Source organism: Limanda limanda, chromosome 23 (genome assembly GCF_963576545.1).
Source record: "Limanda limanda chromosome 23, fLimLim1.1, whole genome shotgun sequence".
NCBI classification, from domain to species: Eukaryota; Metazoa; Chordata; class Actinopteri; order Pleuronectiformes; family Pleuronectidae; genus Limanda; species Limanda limanda.
Window position 1 is genome coordinate 155,779 of NC_083658.1, and position 17,611 is coordinate 173,389.

The following is a 17,611-nucleotide window of genomic DNA, read 5'->3' on the forward strand; positions in this document are numbered from 1 at the left end:
AGTAAGTACATGCTAACATCACAACATGCTAACACAACACTAGCTCCTCCCATCATGCACCTCAGAGACAGTAAGTACATGCTAACATAACAACATGCTAATACAACGCTAGCTCCTCCCATCATGAACCTCAGATACAGTAAGTACATGCTAGCATAACAACATGCTAACACAACACTAGCTCCTCCCATCATGCACCTCAGAGAGTAAGTACATGCTAACATAACAACATGCTAACACAACGCTAGCTCCTCCCATCATGCACCTCAGAAACAGTAAGTACATGCTAACATCACAACATGCTAACCCCACGTTAGCTCCTCTCATCATGCACCTCAGAGACAGTAAGTACATGCTAGCATAACAACATGCTAACACAACACTAGCTCCTCCCATCATGCACCTCAGAGAGAGTACGTACATGCTAACATAACAACATGCTAACACAACGCTAGCTCCTAAGTAAAGACAGAATTACACGCTAACAAAGCTGGACATATGCCAACACACTATGATGGTAACATGAAGTTATGTTGACACGTGCTAACATTTCTGTAGCTGATGTGACTCACCTGGTAACAAGTGTGTTTAGCTACATCAACAGATGAGCTAACGTTAGCATAGTTGGCATGACCAACCCAGAGACGACACTCTTCTTCTTCTGTGTTTTTCAGTGGTGTCGATCTTCAAGGTTCCAGGTGTTCGTCTGGAGACGGAGGTCCGAGACATTTTGAATCCCGGGCGCCGAGTGAAAGCGTCCGTGCTTCCTGCCGCCATGCGCTGGTGATGCAATGCTCCAACCATCGTTAGCCTGAGAAGACGACAGGAAAACAAAGCTTCATCTTTTAATTGCTAAAGATTTCAACATAAAATACATTTAGTAAAAGTCGAGAAACATAATGTCAAACTTTACTTCAAAATAAATGCACAATGTTTAATCGTGAAAATTCTGAGACGCATCCTCTAAACGAATAGTTTCTATTTTTCCTGCAGATTCAGAAACTTCTTTTGCATTTTTAATAAGTGTGCGAACAGGAAGTATAAACACAATACGTTCTTCTTTTGTTAGCCCCGTTTTGTTACGGTTAGCATGAAGCTAAGCGCAGTGTACTCCCCTGGCACCTGTTAGCATATGTCAGCAGCAGATTCATTACGAGTTAAAAACGTGTCGTTGGTTTATTTAAATGCTTCTTTAAATGTGAAGATTAAATTTATGTTTTCATTAAGTTTGAATTTTACAACTTTATTGAAAGTTTTTCTACACAAACAAATCTGATTATTGTGGTTAAATTTAAACACTTTATTTACTGATTAATAACTATAGTTGCAGCTCTACTTGTTTTTTCTTGTAACAAGCAGCTGGGATAGTTTGTGATGTTTATAAACAAAAATATATATGTGTGTATATGTATTACATTACATGTTGTTTAGCTGACGCTTTTAGTCAAAGCAACGTCCAATACAATGCAGATACACAGTGTCACACACACACACACACACACACACACACACACACACACACACACACACACACACACACACACACACACACACACACACACACACACACACACACACACACACACACACACACACACACACACACACACACACACACACACACACACACACACACACACACACACACACACACACTTCCTGTCGTCTCAACTGATCTTTTGTTCTGACGGATGCTGATCACCAGCGTCACACACACACTCTTCTTACTGTATCTGTGAGGACAGCCTGTCAACAGATACTCAGATTACTTGTAATCCTGCAGTACTCTAACAAACACATTACTTAGTACTCAGAGTCTGTGATACTAATCAATCAGGGATCATTGATGTGATCCGGTTCCTTCTCGACACTGTTTTCTCGGTTGTTATGAAGACGACAGTTTCCATCAGAAAGTCTCCAAGTTGCCTGACGAGTGGATCTGAGGTTTCCTCCTAACCCTAACCCGAACCCTAACCCGAACACAAACCCGAACCCGATCCCTAACCCGAACCGGAACACTAACCCGAACCCTAACCCGAACACGAACCCGAACCCAAACCCTAACCCTAACCCGAACACGAACCCTAACATCTGAACACATAAGGTTCCTCGAGGACAACAAGGCGCCAATCTGATGGAAGCTGACTAGATGAGTCCATGTCTCCTCAGGGTGGCGCTGTCACTGAATCACATGACATCACAAAGACTCACCTGAGTCTCACTGACTGGGATTGGACGTTTGGTGCTGAAGTGCATGCTGGGAGATGTGATCCTCTTCATCTTGTGTCTTTGCTATTTCCTGATTATTTCTGCAGAGTTCAGTCGTTAGATTCTTATCACGGAAAGGGTTCGGGTTCGGGTTAGGGTTCGGGTTAGGGGTAAGGTTCGGGTTAGGGTTCGGGTTCATGTTCGGGTTAGGGTTAGGGTTCTTGTTCGGGTTAGGGTAGGGTTAGGATTCGGATTCGGGTTAGGGTTAGGGTTAGGGTTAGGATTAGGATTCGGGTTAGGGTTAGGGTTAGGGTTCATGTTCGGGTTAGGGGAAGGGTTAGGATTAGGATTCGGGTTCGGGTTCGTGTTCGGGTTCGGGTCAGGGTTAGGGTCAGGGTCAGGGTTAGGGTCAGGGTCAGGGTTAGGGTTAGGGTCAGGGTCAGGGTCAGGGTCAGGGTTAGGGTCAGGGTCAGGGTCAGGGTTAGGGTCAGGGTTCATGTTCGGGTTAGGGGAAGGGTTAGGGTCAGGGTTAGGGTTGGCGATGAGCGTGGCAGCGTTTCCCTGTTTGGCTTCCTGATGAGAGCTGCGGTGCAACAATGTGAAGGGTGTACTTCCTGTCCGTGACCACAAGACGCTGCTCGTTGACTTGCTGCCCAAACCAACTTCTCCCAAATCACGGCTCCATTGTCCTCAGAGGAAAAGAGCAATTAAAGACCAGGCGTTGTGCCGTGAGCTCCCGCAGCGCCGCCGCTTTCATGTTCGTCATCTGAGAGCGAGTGTTTGTCCGAGTGTTTCTACGTCTCTGTGAGGACCGCACCTAACCCTAACCCTAACAGAAACCAGACACCTGACAGTCGAAACTCGGGGACAAACACAAACCTCACATGGGACACCCATAGACTGTAAACCAGGAGAAACGGGCTGTGATTGGTCAGAATCGTTAGGGTTAAAAATTCCTATTCAAAATAGGAAGAAAAATTATTAAAGAAAAACATGTTAACTGTGTAAACTCATTATTTTGGTTGCCGTGGCGACACATGATACAGACTGATGTTCTCCAGCTGTTGAGAACTTCCAGAATAAAAGATGATCAACATCAGAATAGTTTTATTTTAATTTATGAGTTTTTCTTCTTTACAATCATCCGCTGACATCATTGCTCAATCAACCAATCAAACTGATTTTTGTCATTGCGATCATTCTAATTGAACAGGAGCACATCACTTCCTGTTCTTCAAAATAAACTCATCTCTCATCAAGTGACAGGAATAAAGATATGTTTAAAGTAAAGATGCTCACGGGTGTCAGAAAATAAAATGTCCTGAATCAAACAGGAAACAGGAAGCAGGAAACAGGAAGTAGCAGCAGGTGTCTGTGTCTTTGGTGAAAACGATTGAAAGTGACGGAATCGGTTGAAACGTTTGATCCGGTGAAGACGACTCTGATGAGCTACTGATGATCTTAACTCAGTTTGAAAGTTTCAGTTTAAAGTTTGTTTAGTCACAGATTTATCTTTGAGATCAAAAGTTTTAAATCCAGATGTTCAGGAGACGTGAAGCATTAATATCTCAGAAGCTCGTGAAGAAAATGGTTTCTTGAATCCTGAAGATTCAGACTCGTTGTGGTCGCCGGTCCTCAGACGTACTCGCTCCTGAAGAGGTGGCGTCCTGGCGGCGGCCCCGGAGCGAGGTGGCGTCCTGGCGACGGCCCCGGAGCGAGGTGGCGTCCTGGCGGCGGCCCCGGAGCGCCGGGGGCGGGACAGTTTCTCCTCCTCAGACGCAGGCATGAGGTCAGGAGCAGCGTTCCGGCGACCAGGTGCAGGAACCCGGCCGTCCAGCCGCAGAACAGCGCGTCTCCGAACTCCCAGCGAGGAACCAGGTCCGGCACCGACTCGTCGAAGAAGCGGACCACGGTCAGGTGGGCGATGTACGAGACCGGGACGAGTCCCAGGACGCCGGCCAGCAGGCAGAGCCCCCCCGCCGCCGCCTTCAGGCTCCTCTTACAGCTCAGGCCGTCCCTCCGGCCGCCGCAGCCTTTCACCAGATGCATGGCGGGGACGGCCAGCAGCACGGCGAGCAGCCCGGCGCCCAGCGTCACGCACATCAGGATCCGGGCCAGCTTGATGTCGGGGGGGAGACCCAGCAGGCTGTGGTAGGGTCGGCACTCCAGCCCCCCCGGGTCCTGCACCACGCACGTCCCCCACAGGCCGAGCTGGAAGCTCTGGCTGGGCAGCAGCGCCGTGGACAGCGTCAACCACCTGGTCATCAGCGTGGTCGCCAGCGAGCACAGCCAGGCCCCCCCCGCCGCCAGCAGCCCCAGCAGCTCCAGAGCGACCGACCGCGGGTCCATGACCAGCAGGTGTGAGGATCATCCACTCCCCCCCCGTCTCCCATTCTGCACCGCCCCTCAGGAAGAGGGGGGGCGGCTTCCACACAATGTACTGTCGATGGAGAGGAAGGACTGACAGAGAGAGAGAGAGAGAGAGAGAGACACACAGAGAGACACAAACACACACACACACAGAGAGAGAGACAGAGAGAGAGAGAGAGAGAGAGAGAGAGAGAGAGAGAGAGAGAGACACACACACACACAGACACAGAGACACAGAGAGACACAAACACACACACAGAGAGAGAGAGAGAGAGAGAGAGAGAGAGAGAGAGAGAGAGAGAGAGAGAGAGAGAGAGAGAGAGAGAGAGAGAGAGAGAGAGAGAGACACACACACACACAGACACAGAGACACAGAGAGACACAAACACACACACACAGAGAGAGAGAGAAAGAGAGAGGGAAAACAGAGAGAGAGAGAGGGAGAGAGAGAGAGAGAGGGAAAACAGAGAGAGAGAGAGACAGAGAGAGAGAGAGGGGGGGAACATAGAGAGAGAGAGACAGAGACACAGACACACAGAGAGACACAAACACACACACACACACAGAGAGAGAGAGACAGAGAGAGAGAGAGAGAGACACAAACACACACACAGAGACAGAAACACACACACACACAGAGACAGAAACACACTCACACACACAGAGACACAAACACACAAACACACACACAGAGACACACAAACACACTCACACATACACACACACAGAGACACAGTCACAAACACACACACACACACACAAACACAGAGAGACACAGAGAGACACAAACACACTCACACACACAGAGACACAAACACACAAACACACACACACACACACACACAGAGACACAGAGAGACACAGTCACAAACACACACACACACACTCACAGAGACACAAACACACACACACAGAGAGAGAGAGAGAGACACAAACACACACACACACACAGAGACACAAACACACACACACACAGAGAGAGAGAGAGAGACACAAACACACACACACACAGAGACAGAAACACACTCTCACACACAGAGACACAAACACACACACACACAGAGACACACAAACACAAACACACACACAGAGACACACAAACACACACACAGAGAGAGAGAGACACACAAACACACTCACACATACACACACACAGAGAGACACAGTCACAAACACACACACACACACACACACACAAACACAGAGAGACACAGAGAGAGACACACACACTCACAGAGAGAGACACAGTCACTAACACACACACACACACACACAAACACAGAGAGACACAGAGAGAGACACAAACACACTCACACACACAGACACAAACACACACACAAACACAGAGAGACACAGAGAGAGACACAAACACACTCACACACACAGAGACACAAACACACTCACACACACAGAGACACAAACACACACACGCTCACAGAGAGACACAAACACACACACACACATACACACACACTCAGAGAGAGACACAGTCACAAACACACACACACTCACTGACTTGATGGTGAACGGTCTCCCCCTGGTGGACAACAGCAGAGCTGCAGGTTTCAAACTGTTGTTTACATACAGTCTTTGGTTGTCTCTTTAAACGTGTCAATAAAGTTGTGAGTTGAATCTTGAATCTGAACAGTGTTGCTGACGTCATCAGAGCGCGGCCTGACGTCACGCTGCGCCGACATGTCGGTGTTTCACGATGAAGTTGAGATCGAAGATTTTGAATTTGACGCAGAAACGCAGATGTTTTACTTCCCGTGTCCGTGCGGAGACAGATTCTGCATCACGAAGGTACGTCCGCCAGCTTCCGGTTAGAATCACTCCACTTCCGCTGGTCTCAGGGTTCTGAACTGGTTCTGAACCGGTTCTGAACTGATTCCGCTTCTCACACGGAACCGACCAGTTCGGCTCCAGTTTGACGATTCTCATGGATTTTCCATCAGAACTTGAGACGTTAAACCTTCAGCTTATTAAACGGATATTAATATTAATAAATCGGTTCGTATTGACGGACGCGTTCATGTTATTAGAGGATTTTCACTGCATTTAAAACTTTATTGATCATTTGTTGCGACACGTGTGTTACAAGTTGTTAAACTAGTCAAACACACTCACTTATATCAAGTATATGGTGACATAATAATCATTTATATACTGATACATATTCAAATGTCATAAACATAATATACAAATACAGTTTATGTACAATCATAGTTTTCTTATTGATATTTTCACGTGTTTCTCTTCATGCTGCTGCTGTGATGTCATCAGATCAATAAAGTTTCTTATTTCAAATTTATCAAAAAACAAACAACGTAAAGTTTCCTGAGTTTGTGACTAAATGATTCTGATGAACTCTGAACTTTACCTTTTAATATAATAATTTTCCCTGTTACAACTATATTATTATTGTTTTCACATTTATCAATAAGAACTTGTTGACGATCACTGAACGTTGATTTGTTGGTAAAGGAAGATCTGGAGAACGGAGAGGAAGTGGCCACGTGTCCCAGCTGCTCGCTCATCGTGAAGGTCGTCTACGATCAGGTCAGTGAACGCATCACTGGACTGTCCCAGTGAGAGACAGAGTCTGTCCCGGTGAGAGACAGAGACTGTCCCAGTAAGAGACAGAGACAGTCCCGGTGAGAGACAGAGTCCCAGTAAGAGACAGAGTCTGTCCAAGTCAGAGACAGAGTCCCAGTGAGAGACAGAGTCCCAGTGAGAGACAGAGTCCCAGTAAGAGACAGTCTGTCCCAGTAAGAGACAGAGTCTGTCCCAGTGAGAGACAGAGACAGAGTCCCAGTGAGAGACAGAGACCCAGTAAGAGACAGAGTCCCAGTGAGAGACAGAGACAGAGTCCCAGTGAGAGACAGAGACCCAGTAAGAGACAGAGTCCCAGTGAGAGACAGAGTCCCAGTGAGAGACAGAGACAGAGACTGTCCCAGTAAGAGACAGTCCCAGTGAGAGACAGAGTCTGTCCCAGTGAGAGACAGTCTGTCCCAGTGAGAGACAGAGTCCCAGTGAGAGACAGAGTCTGTCCCAGTGAGAGACAGAGTCCCAGTAAGAGACAGACTGTCCCAGTGAGAGACAGAGTCCCAGTGAGAGACAGAGACAGAGTCCCAGTGAGACACAGTCCAGGACAGAAGACACCTTCTCAATACCAGCTGCAGTTTCCCGGAGCTGATTCTAATCTTTTGTTTCAGGACTTGTTCGTGTCGGGAGAAATAATCGAAGCTCCGTCGTCGTCAGAGATGAAACTGGAGCTGGCCCAGTCCTGACCCACCCCCCCCTCAAATTACCCATCAGGCACTGCTCCTCGCTGGAGGACAAACTGGAACAGACGAACAGAGCTCACGTTGTTATGATCAGAGGATTTTAAATATGTTTGTAACTAACGTGATAATTATTTTAGTGGTTAAAACATTAAAAATGCTCTCAGCAAGTTTTTATTTAACTTTGACTTCAGCTGTTGACGTGGTTCAAGTGTAGCGTGTTCACGTTACCAGGGTAACACACGTAGGAAGTGATGTCATGAAAGCAGCTTCCGCACTTCCTGTGTAAACATCAGCAACATTTGTCATTACTAAATAAAGTTTTTTTCGATGCATGTAAACCGTAATCCCATTAATGATGTCACACTGAGCCAGGTGTGCCGCTGATGATGTCACCACGTCAGCTGTGTGTCACCTGTGTTTGGTGATAAAGTTGGTTTTAAAAAATCTATTTTGTTCATAAACACAAACATGTGATTTTAAATCAGGAGACAAGTGACACAAACAGGAAACACTCACCTGTGTAAACACGTGAGTTTCCCCCCCGCACGCGACGCAGACCTGAAGAGAAAAGAGAAAACTTCACCTTCGACCTGAAGAGGCTGCGGCATGTCTTATATTATTAATATTATAAAGAGTGAATGGCAGCGTAAAACAACCGGAAGAGGAGGGGCTTATATGGTCAGAGCTGAAAGCTGATAGGGTGTAAATGTAGTTATGTTCTTAATGACAGACCGTGACCAGCAGGAGGCGCTGTGGAGTGTGTCATCCGTTCATCTCGTGTCATGTGACCTCAGTAAACCCCGCCCCCTCTGAGAGATGAGAACTGAAAGAAGCAGCGACTGTTGGATTCCAGTTCTGCTTCTGGAAACAATGATTCACGTGATTGATGATCCCGAGAGTTCAGGCTACACAACGATAATATTTAAACAGCTGTTAGCAAACAGGCTGATTGGACATCATATGACAGGACCGACCAATCAGAGGAGGCCGTCATCAATGAGAAGAACCAAGGAAGGAGTTTCTGTTCGTTCAGACTAAACGCAGCTTCAGAGTTCGGGACGTGATTCATACGCAGTCGACACTAATATTTGTTCACTAGAAGTTAGTGTGAATAAAACAGAATAAACAAAGATCTGCAGTTAAAAACCTGCTCTTTAAATCTGGTTGTTATCTTTTGACTGTTTGTTAAAAGTTAAGTCAAACAAAGGTCGAGAGGATCATTAGATGGAAACTCAGCACTTTGAGAAACAGAAAGTATTTTACAGAACACGTGACTCACTTCAGATTTATCAACCACAGACCAGATGCTTCTTCACACCTTAAACTCTCAACATCACTCTGCTACTTCCTGTTTTAAGATTCCTTCGAATTTAAAGTCAAACAACTTTCGCTCTCAATTTATTCATGAGTTCAACAGCTTCTATGACCAGACAAGAGTAGAACTATTCAGAACAAGTTGTTTATTAACTTCAATAAATACACTTCAGTGAATCAATGTAATCAAATCAACACAACACATGCAGTAATAAGAAGTATTAAGTAAAATGCAGGATTTCATACTCTTTGTACAGTGTGATGTTTGTGTGTTTGACTGACCACAGGCCTTTTTTACTTCCTGTCTTAGATCTATTTGGGGGGATGATGTATTTTTATTTCAACACAAAGTTAATTATGTGGTGTGAGTCTGTTAGTGGACAGAGCGGCTGAGACAACGACAACATTGTGTTGTGTGCAGCAGCAGTGAACTCGTTCATTCTTCACAAGTACGGATATTGACACATTTTCCTGGGAGTGACACTCGTGCTCGTAAAAGTTCATAATTTGTACCGGACACTCGCTTCATCCCAGTATTTGGCTCAACCCTAATATTTACCCATTTTTGTTTTAAACATAATTTATTAAATTATAAATGATAATTTACAAACATTCTCCCCAGTTGTTTTCTTCTTTACCAGGAGCAAGATATAAAATAAAGGTTTTAAGAAAAATCCTCACCTGAGGAAGTGGAACAGAACATCTCTTCAATAGAAAATCTTTTAATATAAATAAGACAGGTGAGCAGACCAGGTGAGACCAGGTACAGACCAGGTGAGACCAGGTACAGACCAGCTACAGACCAGGTGAGACCAGGTACAGACCAGGTACAGACCAGGTACAGATCAGGTGAGACCAGGTACAGACCAGGTGAGACCAGGTATAGACCAGGTGAGACCAGGTACAGACCAGGTACAGATCAGGTGAGACCAGGTACAGACCAGGTGAGACCAGGTATAGACCAGGTGAGACCAGGTACAGACCAGGTACAGACCAGGTGAGACCAGGTACAGACCAGGTGAGACCAGGTACAGACCAGGTACAGACCAGCTACAGACCAGGTACAGACCAGGTACAGACCAGGTACAGACCAGGTGAGACCAGGTACAGACCAGGTGAGACCAGGTACAGACCAGGTACAGACCAGGTACAGACCAGGTGAGACCAGGTACAGACCAGGTACAGACCAGGTGAGAACAGGTACAGACCAGGTACAGACCAGGTACAGACCAGGTACAGACCAGGTGAGACCAGCTACAGACCAGGTACAGACCAGGTGAGACCAGGTGAGACCAGGTGAGACCAGGTTCAGACCAGGTACAGACGGTCAGTGTGGAGCAGGAAGCTGAGCTTTGTAGTAAACACACTCTGGAGCAGCAGGTGGAAGAACTGAGGAGTAAAACTGGATCTCCTCATACTGAAACATAAGAGACAGAGTAATGAGTACTGAGTACTGTGAGTACTGAGTACAGAGTACAGAGTAATGTTTATTAGTAAAAGAAGGTTCATGACAGGATGATGCAAACAGCATCAATTTAAGTAACTGTAGAAATAAATAAAGAATAAAATACAAGTTGAAGAAGTTCAGAATGGGAAGATACTATTGGTACTAATAATGCAAGTCCTAATTCTATTAGTACTAATACAAGTAGCTGCCGCAGCTAGCAGTAGAGTTAGCAACACTAACAAGTGAAGTATTTGTTAGCTGTTGCGACAGAAGCAGTGATTAGCTGTAAGTAGCAGCTAAAGCTAAAGCTAACACTAGCAGTAGCTGTATGTAGTGGTAGCATTCGTATTAGCGGTAAACAAGAAGTTCTTTACCTGTGGAGTCTCTGGCGTGTGAGCGACAGGTGAACGGCCTTTCACGCACAATCTGTTCTTCAAACAAATCCACGAGCCAATCACACCTGTCAAATGCAGCATTTACATTTGTTAGCATTAGTTCAGGTATTGTGGTGTTAGCAGTACTAGCAATGGTAATAGTAGCAACAGTAACATATTTGAATGTGTAGCAGTATGAGCAGTGATCGTGATCACAGTCGTAGCATCAGTGCTAGTAGCAGACAGTAATGACAGTAGCAATAGCATTATTATCACATTTGTATTTGTGGCATTATTAGCAGTAGTTAGCGACTGTGGTAGCAGCAACATAGCCCGAGTATTTGCAGTATTTTTGGTTAAATATAAATAAAACTGACCTATCGTAACTATGAAGACGATGTTCAGGCTGAGAGATGCTAACATCGCGGGACTGTTCGTCCACAGCGCTTCAGACATGTTGGAGGACGTCGTGGACACGACATCTGGAAATAATAGATTAGCACAAACTTGTTAAGAAGATGTTCAGTCATTTTCTCGACAGTCGGCCTCTGCTGGTCAGACAGAGAACTTCAGACAGCTGCTTCACTTTCTGAACCCAGTCTGGTTACTTCCCAGTGACATCATCACAGCCACTGTCGGAACTGTCCGCTGATTTTTCCATTTTTAGATTTGGTCATTAACGTAGGATGAAGATTATTTCACAACTTTGGTTTCAACAAACTTTACAGAATCTTCTCAATCATCATAGATCTGAATGTTGGTGTTGCAGCGGCTCTGACCTGAGACGAGTTGGAAGCTGTCGACGAGAACGATGCTGCCGTCGCTCTTCCTGGAGCAGAAGTAGCGTCTGCAGTCGTCAGCGCCGACGTGTGAGATGGTCAGAGAGTTCCTGAGCAGAGAGAACTTGGACCCGAAGCTGGAGCAGCTGAAGGAAGCAGCAGAATCCCTCAAGATGTGACCGATGCAGCAGGTCAGCTGACTGTGGATCTCCATGCTCCAGTAGGAAGCGTTCCCAGAGCAGGTCAACGTCACGTTCTGACCCAGCGTCACCTTCACCTGCAGAGCCTCAGCACAGACCATCATCATCATCACCACCAGCACCACCATCACCACGAGACCTCACCCGACACCCTGTGTGCCCACTCGTCTTCCTCGGAGAGAAGTGCTCTTCACTTCCTGTTTCACGAGTTGGTGATGTCGTAAACAGACGATCTGATGACTCACGCGCTCAACAGGAAGTGAGACTGGTTCCCTCAGCCCGACCTCTGACCCTCACCACAGCATTTCACCAGCTCACGTCCTGATGGAGAAATCTCATCCAAACCAAACGGATCAGAAACCATCTTCAAACATTGATCATCTGCCAACATGAACATTTAATCAGAATGAAACTGAAAATACCACAAACAAAAAAAGACTTCTTTGATGTTGATTGATTCAAATGTTTTTATTTGATGAATCTGTTACAGCTGAGAGACGACATGTCACATGACCCAGGGGTAAAGTAACTAGTAACTAACCCAGTGAGAGTAATGTAACTAAACCAGTCAAAGTAAAGAGACTAAACCAGTCAGATTACTGTGGTATAGTATTTCCCTCTGAAATGTAATGAAATATAAAGTATAACTTGAAGCAACTCTGCGTTGTAGTTGAGTAAATATACTTAGTTACTTTAAAGCAACAGCTGACATGAACAGCTTCACACTATCACGTGTATAATCAGTGTCTCCGCGGTGGCGTCCTCTCTGATCGCACGTCTTCACTTCCTCTGGTCAGCGGCAGCGAGGACGGCGGCGGCGGCGGCCGTGGCGTGCTGCAGTAGCGTGGAAGCTCTCTGCTCCGTCTGACACACAGAACAAGACGTTGATGGTCACAGTGGATTTACAGGAAGGCGACGCAGAGACAAAGACTTACAGCTGCAGTGAAGGGCTCATCTCTGATGTCACGGAGGTTGATCATCACGTTGTAGTACGCTCCGTAAACCGCCGCCTCCAGGACTTTAGCCGCCACCTGGAAAAAACTAACGAGAGTTACCGCCCTGTGACTGTTTGCCTCCGCCCACAAGGCCCCGTGACCTTTGACCACCAAAATCATATCAGTTAATCAATGAGCCTCATGTTTGTAGTAAACCTGTCATGTCAAGAGAAACAAACAGGCCACCGTGACCTTTGCCCTTTCGCTACCAAAATGAAATCCAAGCTGAGTTGAAGGAATTCCCTCGGTCTCACCTGAGCGTCAGATCTGCACGCCACGTTTCCGTAGACGACCATTTCCTTCAGAGACGGCCAGAGGACGTGGATCCTCTCGGCCAGAGCCAACGGGACGGAGACGGCTCGCTTCAGACCCTCCTGCATCGCAGCTTCTCTCCTGACAACACACACACACAACTTAAACACAACTAAAACACACACACACATTATAAACACACACACACACACACACACATTATAAACACAACACACACACACAACTTAAACACAACTAAAACACACACACACATTATAAACACAACACACACACACACAACTTAAACACAACTAAAACACACACACAAACACACACACAACTTAAACACACACACAACTTAAACACACACACACACAACTTAAACACAACTAAAACACACACACACACACACATTATAAACACACACACACACACACACACATACACACACACACACACACACACACACACACACACACACACACACACACACACACACACACACACACACACACACACACACACACACACACACACACACACACACACACACACACACACACACACACACACACACACACACACACAGTAAACTCAGACCTTTGAACTTCCTCTTTCGTCGTCTTCGGCATCTTCAGCGCCACCTGGAACAGAGAGACAAACTTTATCGACACAGACGGTTTGATGGTAACATGGCGGTGGTGTGGGCGTGTTGTGTCGTGGATTGTGTTGTGTCGTGGATTGTGTTGTGTCGTGGATTGTGTTGTGTCGTGGATTGTGTTGTGTCGTGGATTGTGTTGTGTCGTGGATTGTGTCGTGGCGTCTCCTCACCATGTAGCCGTTGAAGGCGGTGGAGTCGGCGTCTACCATGAGCAGCAGCTCGTTCATGGCCTGATGAAATGGAGGAATCAGCCTCCTCATGACGCCGTCAAGGTTCTCAAACTGCCTCTTCCCGTAAGTCATCTGACCCACCATCGCCCCCAGCGCCGCCCCCTGCAGGACGTATACAACACAACACCATCACAGAGACGTTTGCAGGTAGAGAAGTCTCACACCGAGTCAGAAACTGGTACCAGAGCAGCCACAGCAGCAGACACAGATCCTCCACCAGGAGCCGCCGTCCGAGCGCCGACGCTGTGGACGAACTTCTGCAGAGACAGAGACACGAGCCGCGAGTCGTCCTCGGACTTCACCATGTACCTGCACAGGGAGACACCAGAGTTTCACCAGACCGAACCAAGCCGCTGCTGAGCATCGGTCAAATCTAAAACCTCTCATGTGACCTTCTGGCATGCAGTTGTTTTCACACTTGCTGTTGACTGACAGAGGATCCACTGCTGATCACCTTCAGTGATGTGGAACACTGTGATTGGCTTCTAGAGATCCAATCAAAAGAATTTGGAAAGTCTGTATCAGATAGAAAATCCACAAAGTGAACTAACTCTATGATTCGCTCCTTCGGGTTGAACGGCCCCAGAGAGTCCAGGCCCAGTTTAGTGATCACCTGGAGACACAGAGACACAAACATCAGGATCATGTGACCTTGAGACGACAGTAACAGGCGGAGACTTCTCAGCTGACCAGGCGGAGCTTGTGCTCTTCTTCCATGACGAACAGTTGCTCTTTGTGGATGTAGAAGTCTGCAGCGTCCAGCAGAGCCTTCAGAGGGATGAGGCCGACGATCTGAGAGCCGACCACCGGCAGCTTCAGGTCCTGAACACAAAGCAACACGCGTCAGTCGTTCACACAATCATATGAAAATTATAAAAACCGCTCCCTGCTCTGAGCCCGTGTCGACCTCTGACCTCAGCGGCCCTGCAGACCTCCTGGTACACGGTCTGGAGCGGCGTCAGCTCGTAGTCCAGGATGTTGGTGGACACTTGAGCCACGTTGGCCTCGTCCAGGTACCAGCCCATCCCCTGCACCTTCTCCAGCCGCCCGGGCTGCTCCACCAACACCAAGAACAAGACGCCGTCAGACATCGTCTTAGGAGACAATGGTTAGTAAACTCAGACTCCCAGCATGCACCTGTTCTTTCCCTCGGCCCTGCTCCCTGATGTCCAGTGCGATGCGGTGAGCCTGTTCTTTGGTGGCGATCAGGTTCACGTTGTAGGCGATGAGGAACTTCCGGGCGCCAGTGACCGTGGCGCCCCACGCCGGGACGAAGTCTGCGGGGCCGAAGTCCGGGGCCCATTCGCTCCGTTTCAACTGGACAAGAGAAAACATCAGACCTGAGATCAGACTGAAATACAACACAAAGGATGAGGTTCGGTATTTAATATATTTCACTTTCTGGATGTTTATTACAATGTCCTCTTCCTTCAGTGGAGGATCTTTGACGAGTTACCTTCTCAGGTAAAGCTTCGTACTCTCCGGCTCTCACCGCAGGAAGACTCCTCCTCGCCTCCTGTCTCGCTGCTTCGCCATAAAGATAAACTGGGACAGGAAACACGGACTCACACCTTTTATTCGTGATTAAACATATTTATAATAAATGATAAAACTTTGATGTCAAGTCAGAAATCTGTCTCATGGTGTTGACGCGTCTCACCGGGAACGAGCAGCGTTTCTGCCAGTTTCTGTCCGAACAGGTTTGCGCACTGGACGCAGTCGTCCATGGAGACGTTCTGGACGGGGATGAAGGGACAGACGTCCAGCGCTCCGGTCCGAGGGTGTTCACCTGAACACACACACACAAAGACACACACACACGTGTCAACACTTCCTGTGGATCCCAGGCGGTGGCGTGCAGCTGCAGAGCGCCACAGACCTGCGTGGCGGCTCATGTCGATGAGGGCGGCGGCCTGACGCGCAGCGTTCAGCGCTCCCTCCACCACCGCCTCCGGAGAACCCACGAAGGTGTAGACGGTGCGGTTGGTGGAGGCTCCGGGGTCCACGTCCAGCAGGCTGCAGCCGCTGGTGCCGGAGATGGCCGCCGCGATGGCATCGATCACCTGAGATCAAAGAGGAAAGCTTTACTCCGTCTGTGTGAAACACTGAGGATCGTTTGAAAACTGCTGGTTAAATCAAACTGAATTTGTTCTGAGGTCGGCTGATGATTGACCGACGACCTCTTCCAGTCACTGAGTAAACGATGTGAACTTTAACAGGTTTAACTATTGGACAGAACAAACAGGTCAAAGGTCAAACTTCAGTTAAACCAACAGACTTTCAATAAACATCATCTTAATGTCCACTGACTTCTGAATCAGAATCAGAATGTATTTATTGCCGAGTAGGTCTACGCCGGTGCATACAGTGAACATAAACACAATAAGTTCTACAGATAGAAATAAAATATTTAAAATAAAAAGATATAAAAAGTAAAGTAAAAGTAAAATATTTTGCAAAATGCAAAACAGAAGTGCAATGTCAATATGCAATATGCACATAAAGCCACAGTAAAACTGGTTCAAGTGTTTGGCCAGTCGTTAGTGGAGTGGGGGGGCTCCGGGCTTGCAGAGAACTGGTGCTGGAGTTTCTCAGAGTTCAGACGTTTAGCTTCTCTCCTCTTTGCTGAACCTGTGTTTGGACTCTGACTCTGACTCTGCTCCTGAACGCCTCTTCCTTCTCCAACCTGAACTGTGTGAGCCAGGGTTTGTTGTTACTGTAACACACCTGGTGCGTGATGGGACACAGCTGCACTCACAGAAGCTGATGTAATAAGTCACAGCCTCTGTGTGCTCATCCAGACTGTTAGGAACTGAACGATTATAACTGATCAACAAATAGAATTTAAATCTGAATCACTGACCTCTCGGCTTCGACCCTCAGAGAAGTTTGGGACACACTCGACCAGCTGAGCCATCACGTCTGCAGACTGAAGGAGAAACTCCAGAGTGCGAGCTCATCCCCGGACCCCCCCCCCCCCCACGCCTCCGCCCCCACTCAATCATCAACAGCTGTAAATGATTGATCACACTGCCCCCCAGGGGACACACACTGCAACACAGAGTCTGTACATTTATAAACTTTAAAGACTCAATCTGAAGATTCATGGATCATAAAATCAATAACATGTTTAAGTGTCAGTACAGAGGACGACTGTGATTACAAACAAAGATCAAATCAGCAGGAGTCCAAGCAGATCAACACACAAGTTCAGAACACTTTGAACTAATGTGTGTACTGTATGTCACACACACACACACAGTGTTTGTTTCAGCAGGTCGGAGGTCACAGGTCAAAGGTCAGTGTCAAAAGTTAGTTTCACTGAGTCTGTTTTTTTAACAAAGCAAAAATATTCAGTTTCTCCTTGAGTCCTGTTTTTTATTAACCTTTTTAAATCATTTCATTCAGGTTTTTGAATTTTAATATAAATAAAGAGTTTGAACAGTGAGCAACAAGCTCATTATTATTCAAGCTGCTTTTCCCCGATAAGAGCA

General features: G+C 46.9%; 4 protein-coding genes across 4 annotated transcripts; 1 reads left to right on the forward strand and 3 right to left on the reverse strand.

The window, feature by feature from the left end:
- Positions 1-3,843: 3,843 nt before the first annotated feature.
- Positions 3,844-4,557, reverse strand: LOC132996944 (putative claudin-24). The gene has a single exon (XM_061067315.1). It carries the CDS (start codon positions 4,555-4,557, stop codon positions 3,844-3,846), a length of 714 nt encoding a protein of 237 aa, XP_060923298.1.
- Positions 4,558-6,247: 1,690 nt separating this feature from the next.
- Positions 6,248-8,203, forward strand: dph3 (diphthamide biosynthesis 3). Its single transcript, XM_061067154.1, has 3 exons — positions 6,248-6,381; positions 7,063-7,137; positions 7,794-8,203. Exons 1-3 carry the CDS (start codon positions 6,274-6,276, stop codon positions 7,866-7,868), a joined length of 258 nt encoding a protein of 85 aa, XP_060923137.1. The 5' UTR covers positions 6,248-6,273; the 3' UTR covers positions 7,869-8,203.
- Positions 8,204-10,498: 2,295 nt separating this feature from the next.
- LOC132996594 (uncharacterized) lies at positions 10,499-12,374 on the reverse strand. Its single transcript, XM_061066904.1, has 4 exons — positions 11,780-12,374; positions 11,378-11,482; positions 11,001-11,086; positions 10,499-10,596 (listed from the first exon to the last, which is right to left on the reverse strand). Exons 1-4 carry the CDS (start codon positions 12,105-12,107, stop codon positions 10,507-10,509), a joined length of 609 nt encoding a protein of 202 aa, XP_060922887.1. The 5' UTR covers positions 12,108-12,374; the 3' UTR covers positions 10,499-10,506.
- Positions 12,375-12,432: 58 nt separating this feature from the next.
- ftcd (formimidoyltransferase cyclodeaminase) lies at positions 12,433-17,073 on the reverse strand. The gene is made up of 14 exons (XM_061066903.1): positions 16,981-17,073; positions 15,997-16,180; positions 15,778-15,906; positions 15,574-15,662; positions 15,255-15,434; positions 15,032-15,169; positions 14,808-14,939; positions 14,669-14,730; positions 14,300-14,426; positions 14,058-14,219; positions 13,827-13,870; positions 13,229-13,367; positions 12,915-13,010; positions 12,433-12,843 (listed from the first exon to the last, which is right to left on the reverse strand). Exons 1-14 carry the CDS (start codon positions 17,032-17,034, stop codon positions 12,760-12,762), a joined length of 1,620 nt encoding a protein of 539 aa, XP_060922886.1. The 5' UTR covers positions 17,035-17,073; the 3' UTR covers positions 12,433-12,759.
- Positions 17,074-17,611: the final 538 nt, after the last annotated feature.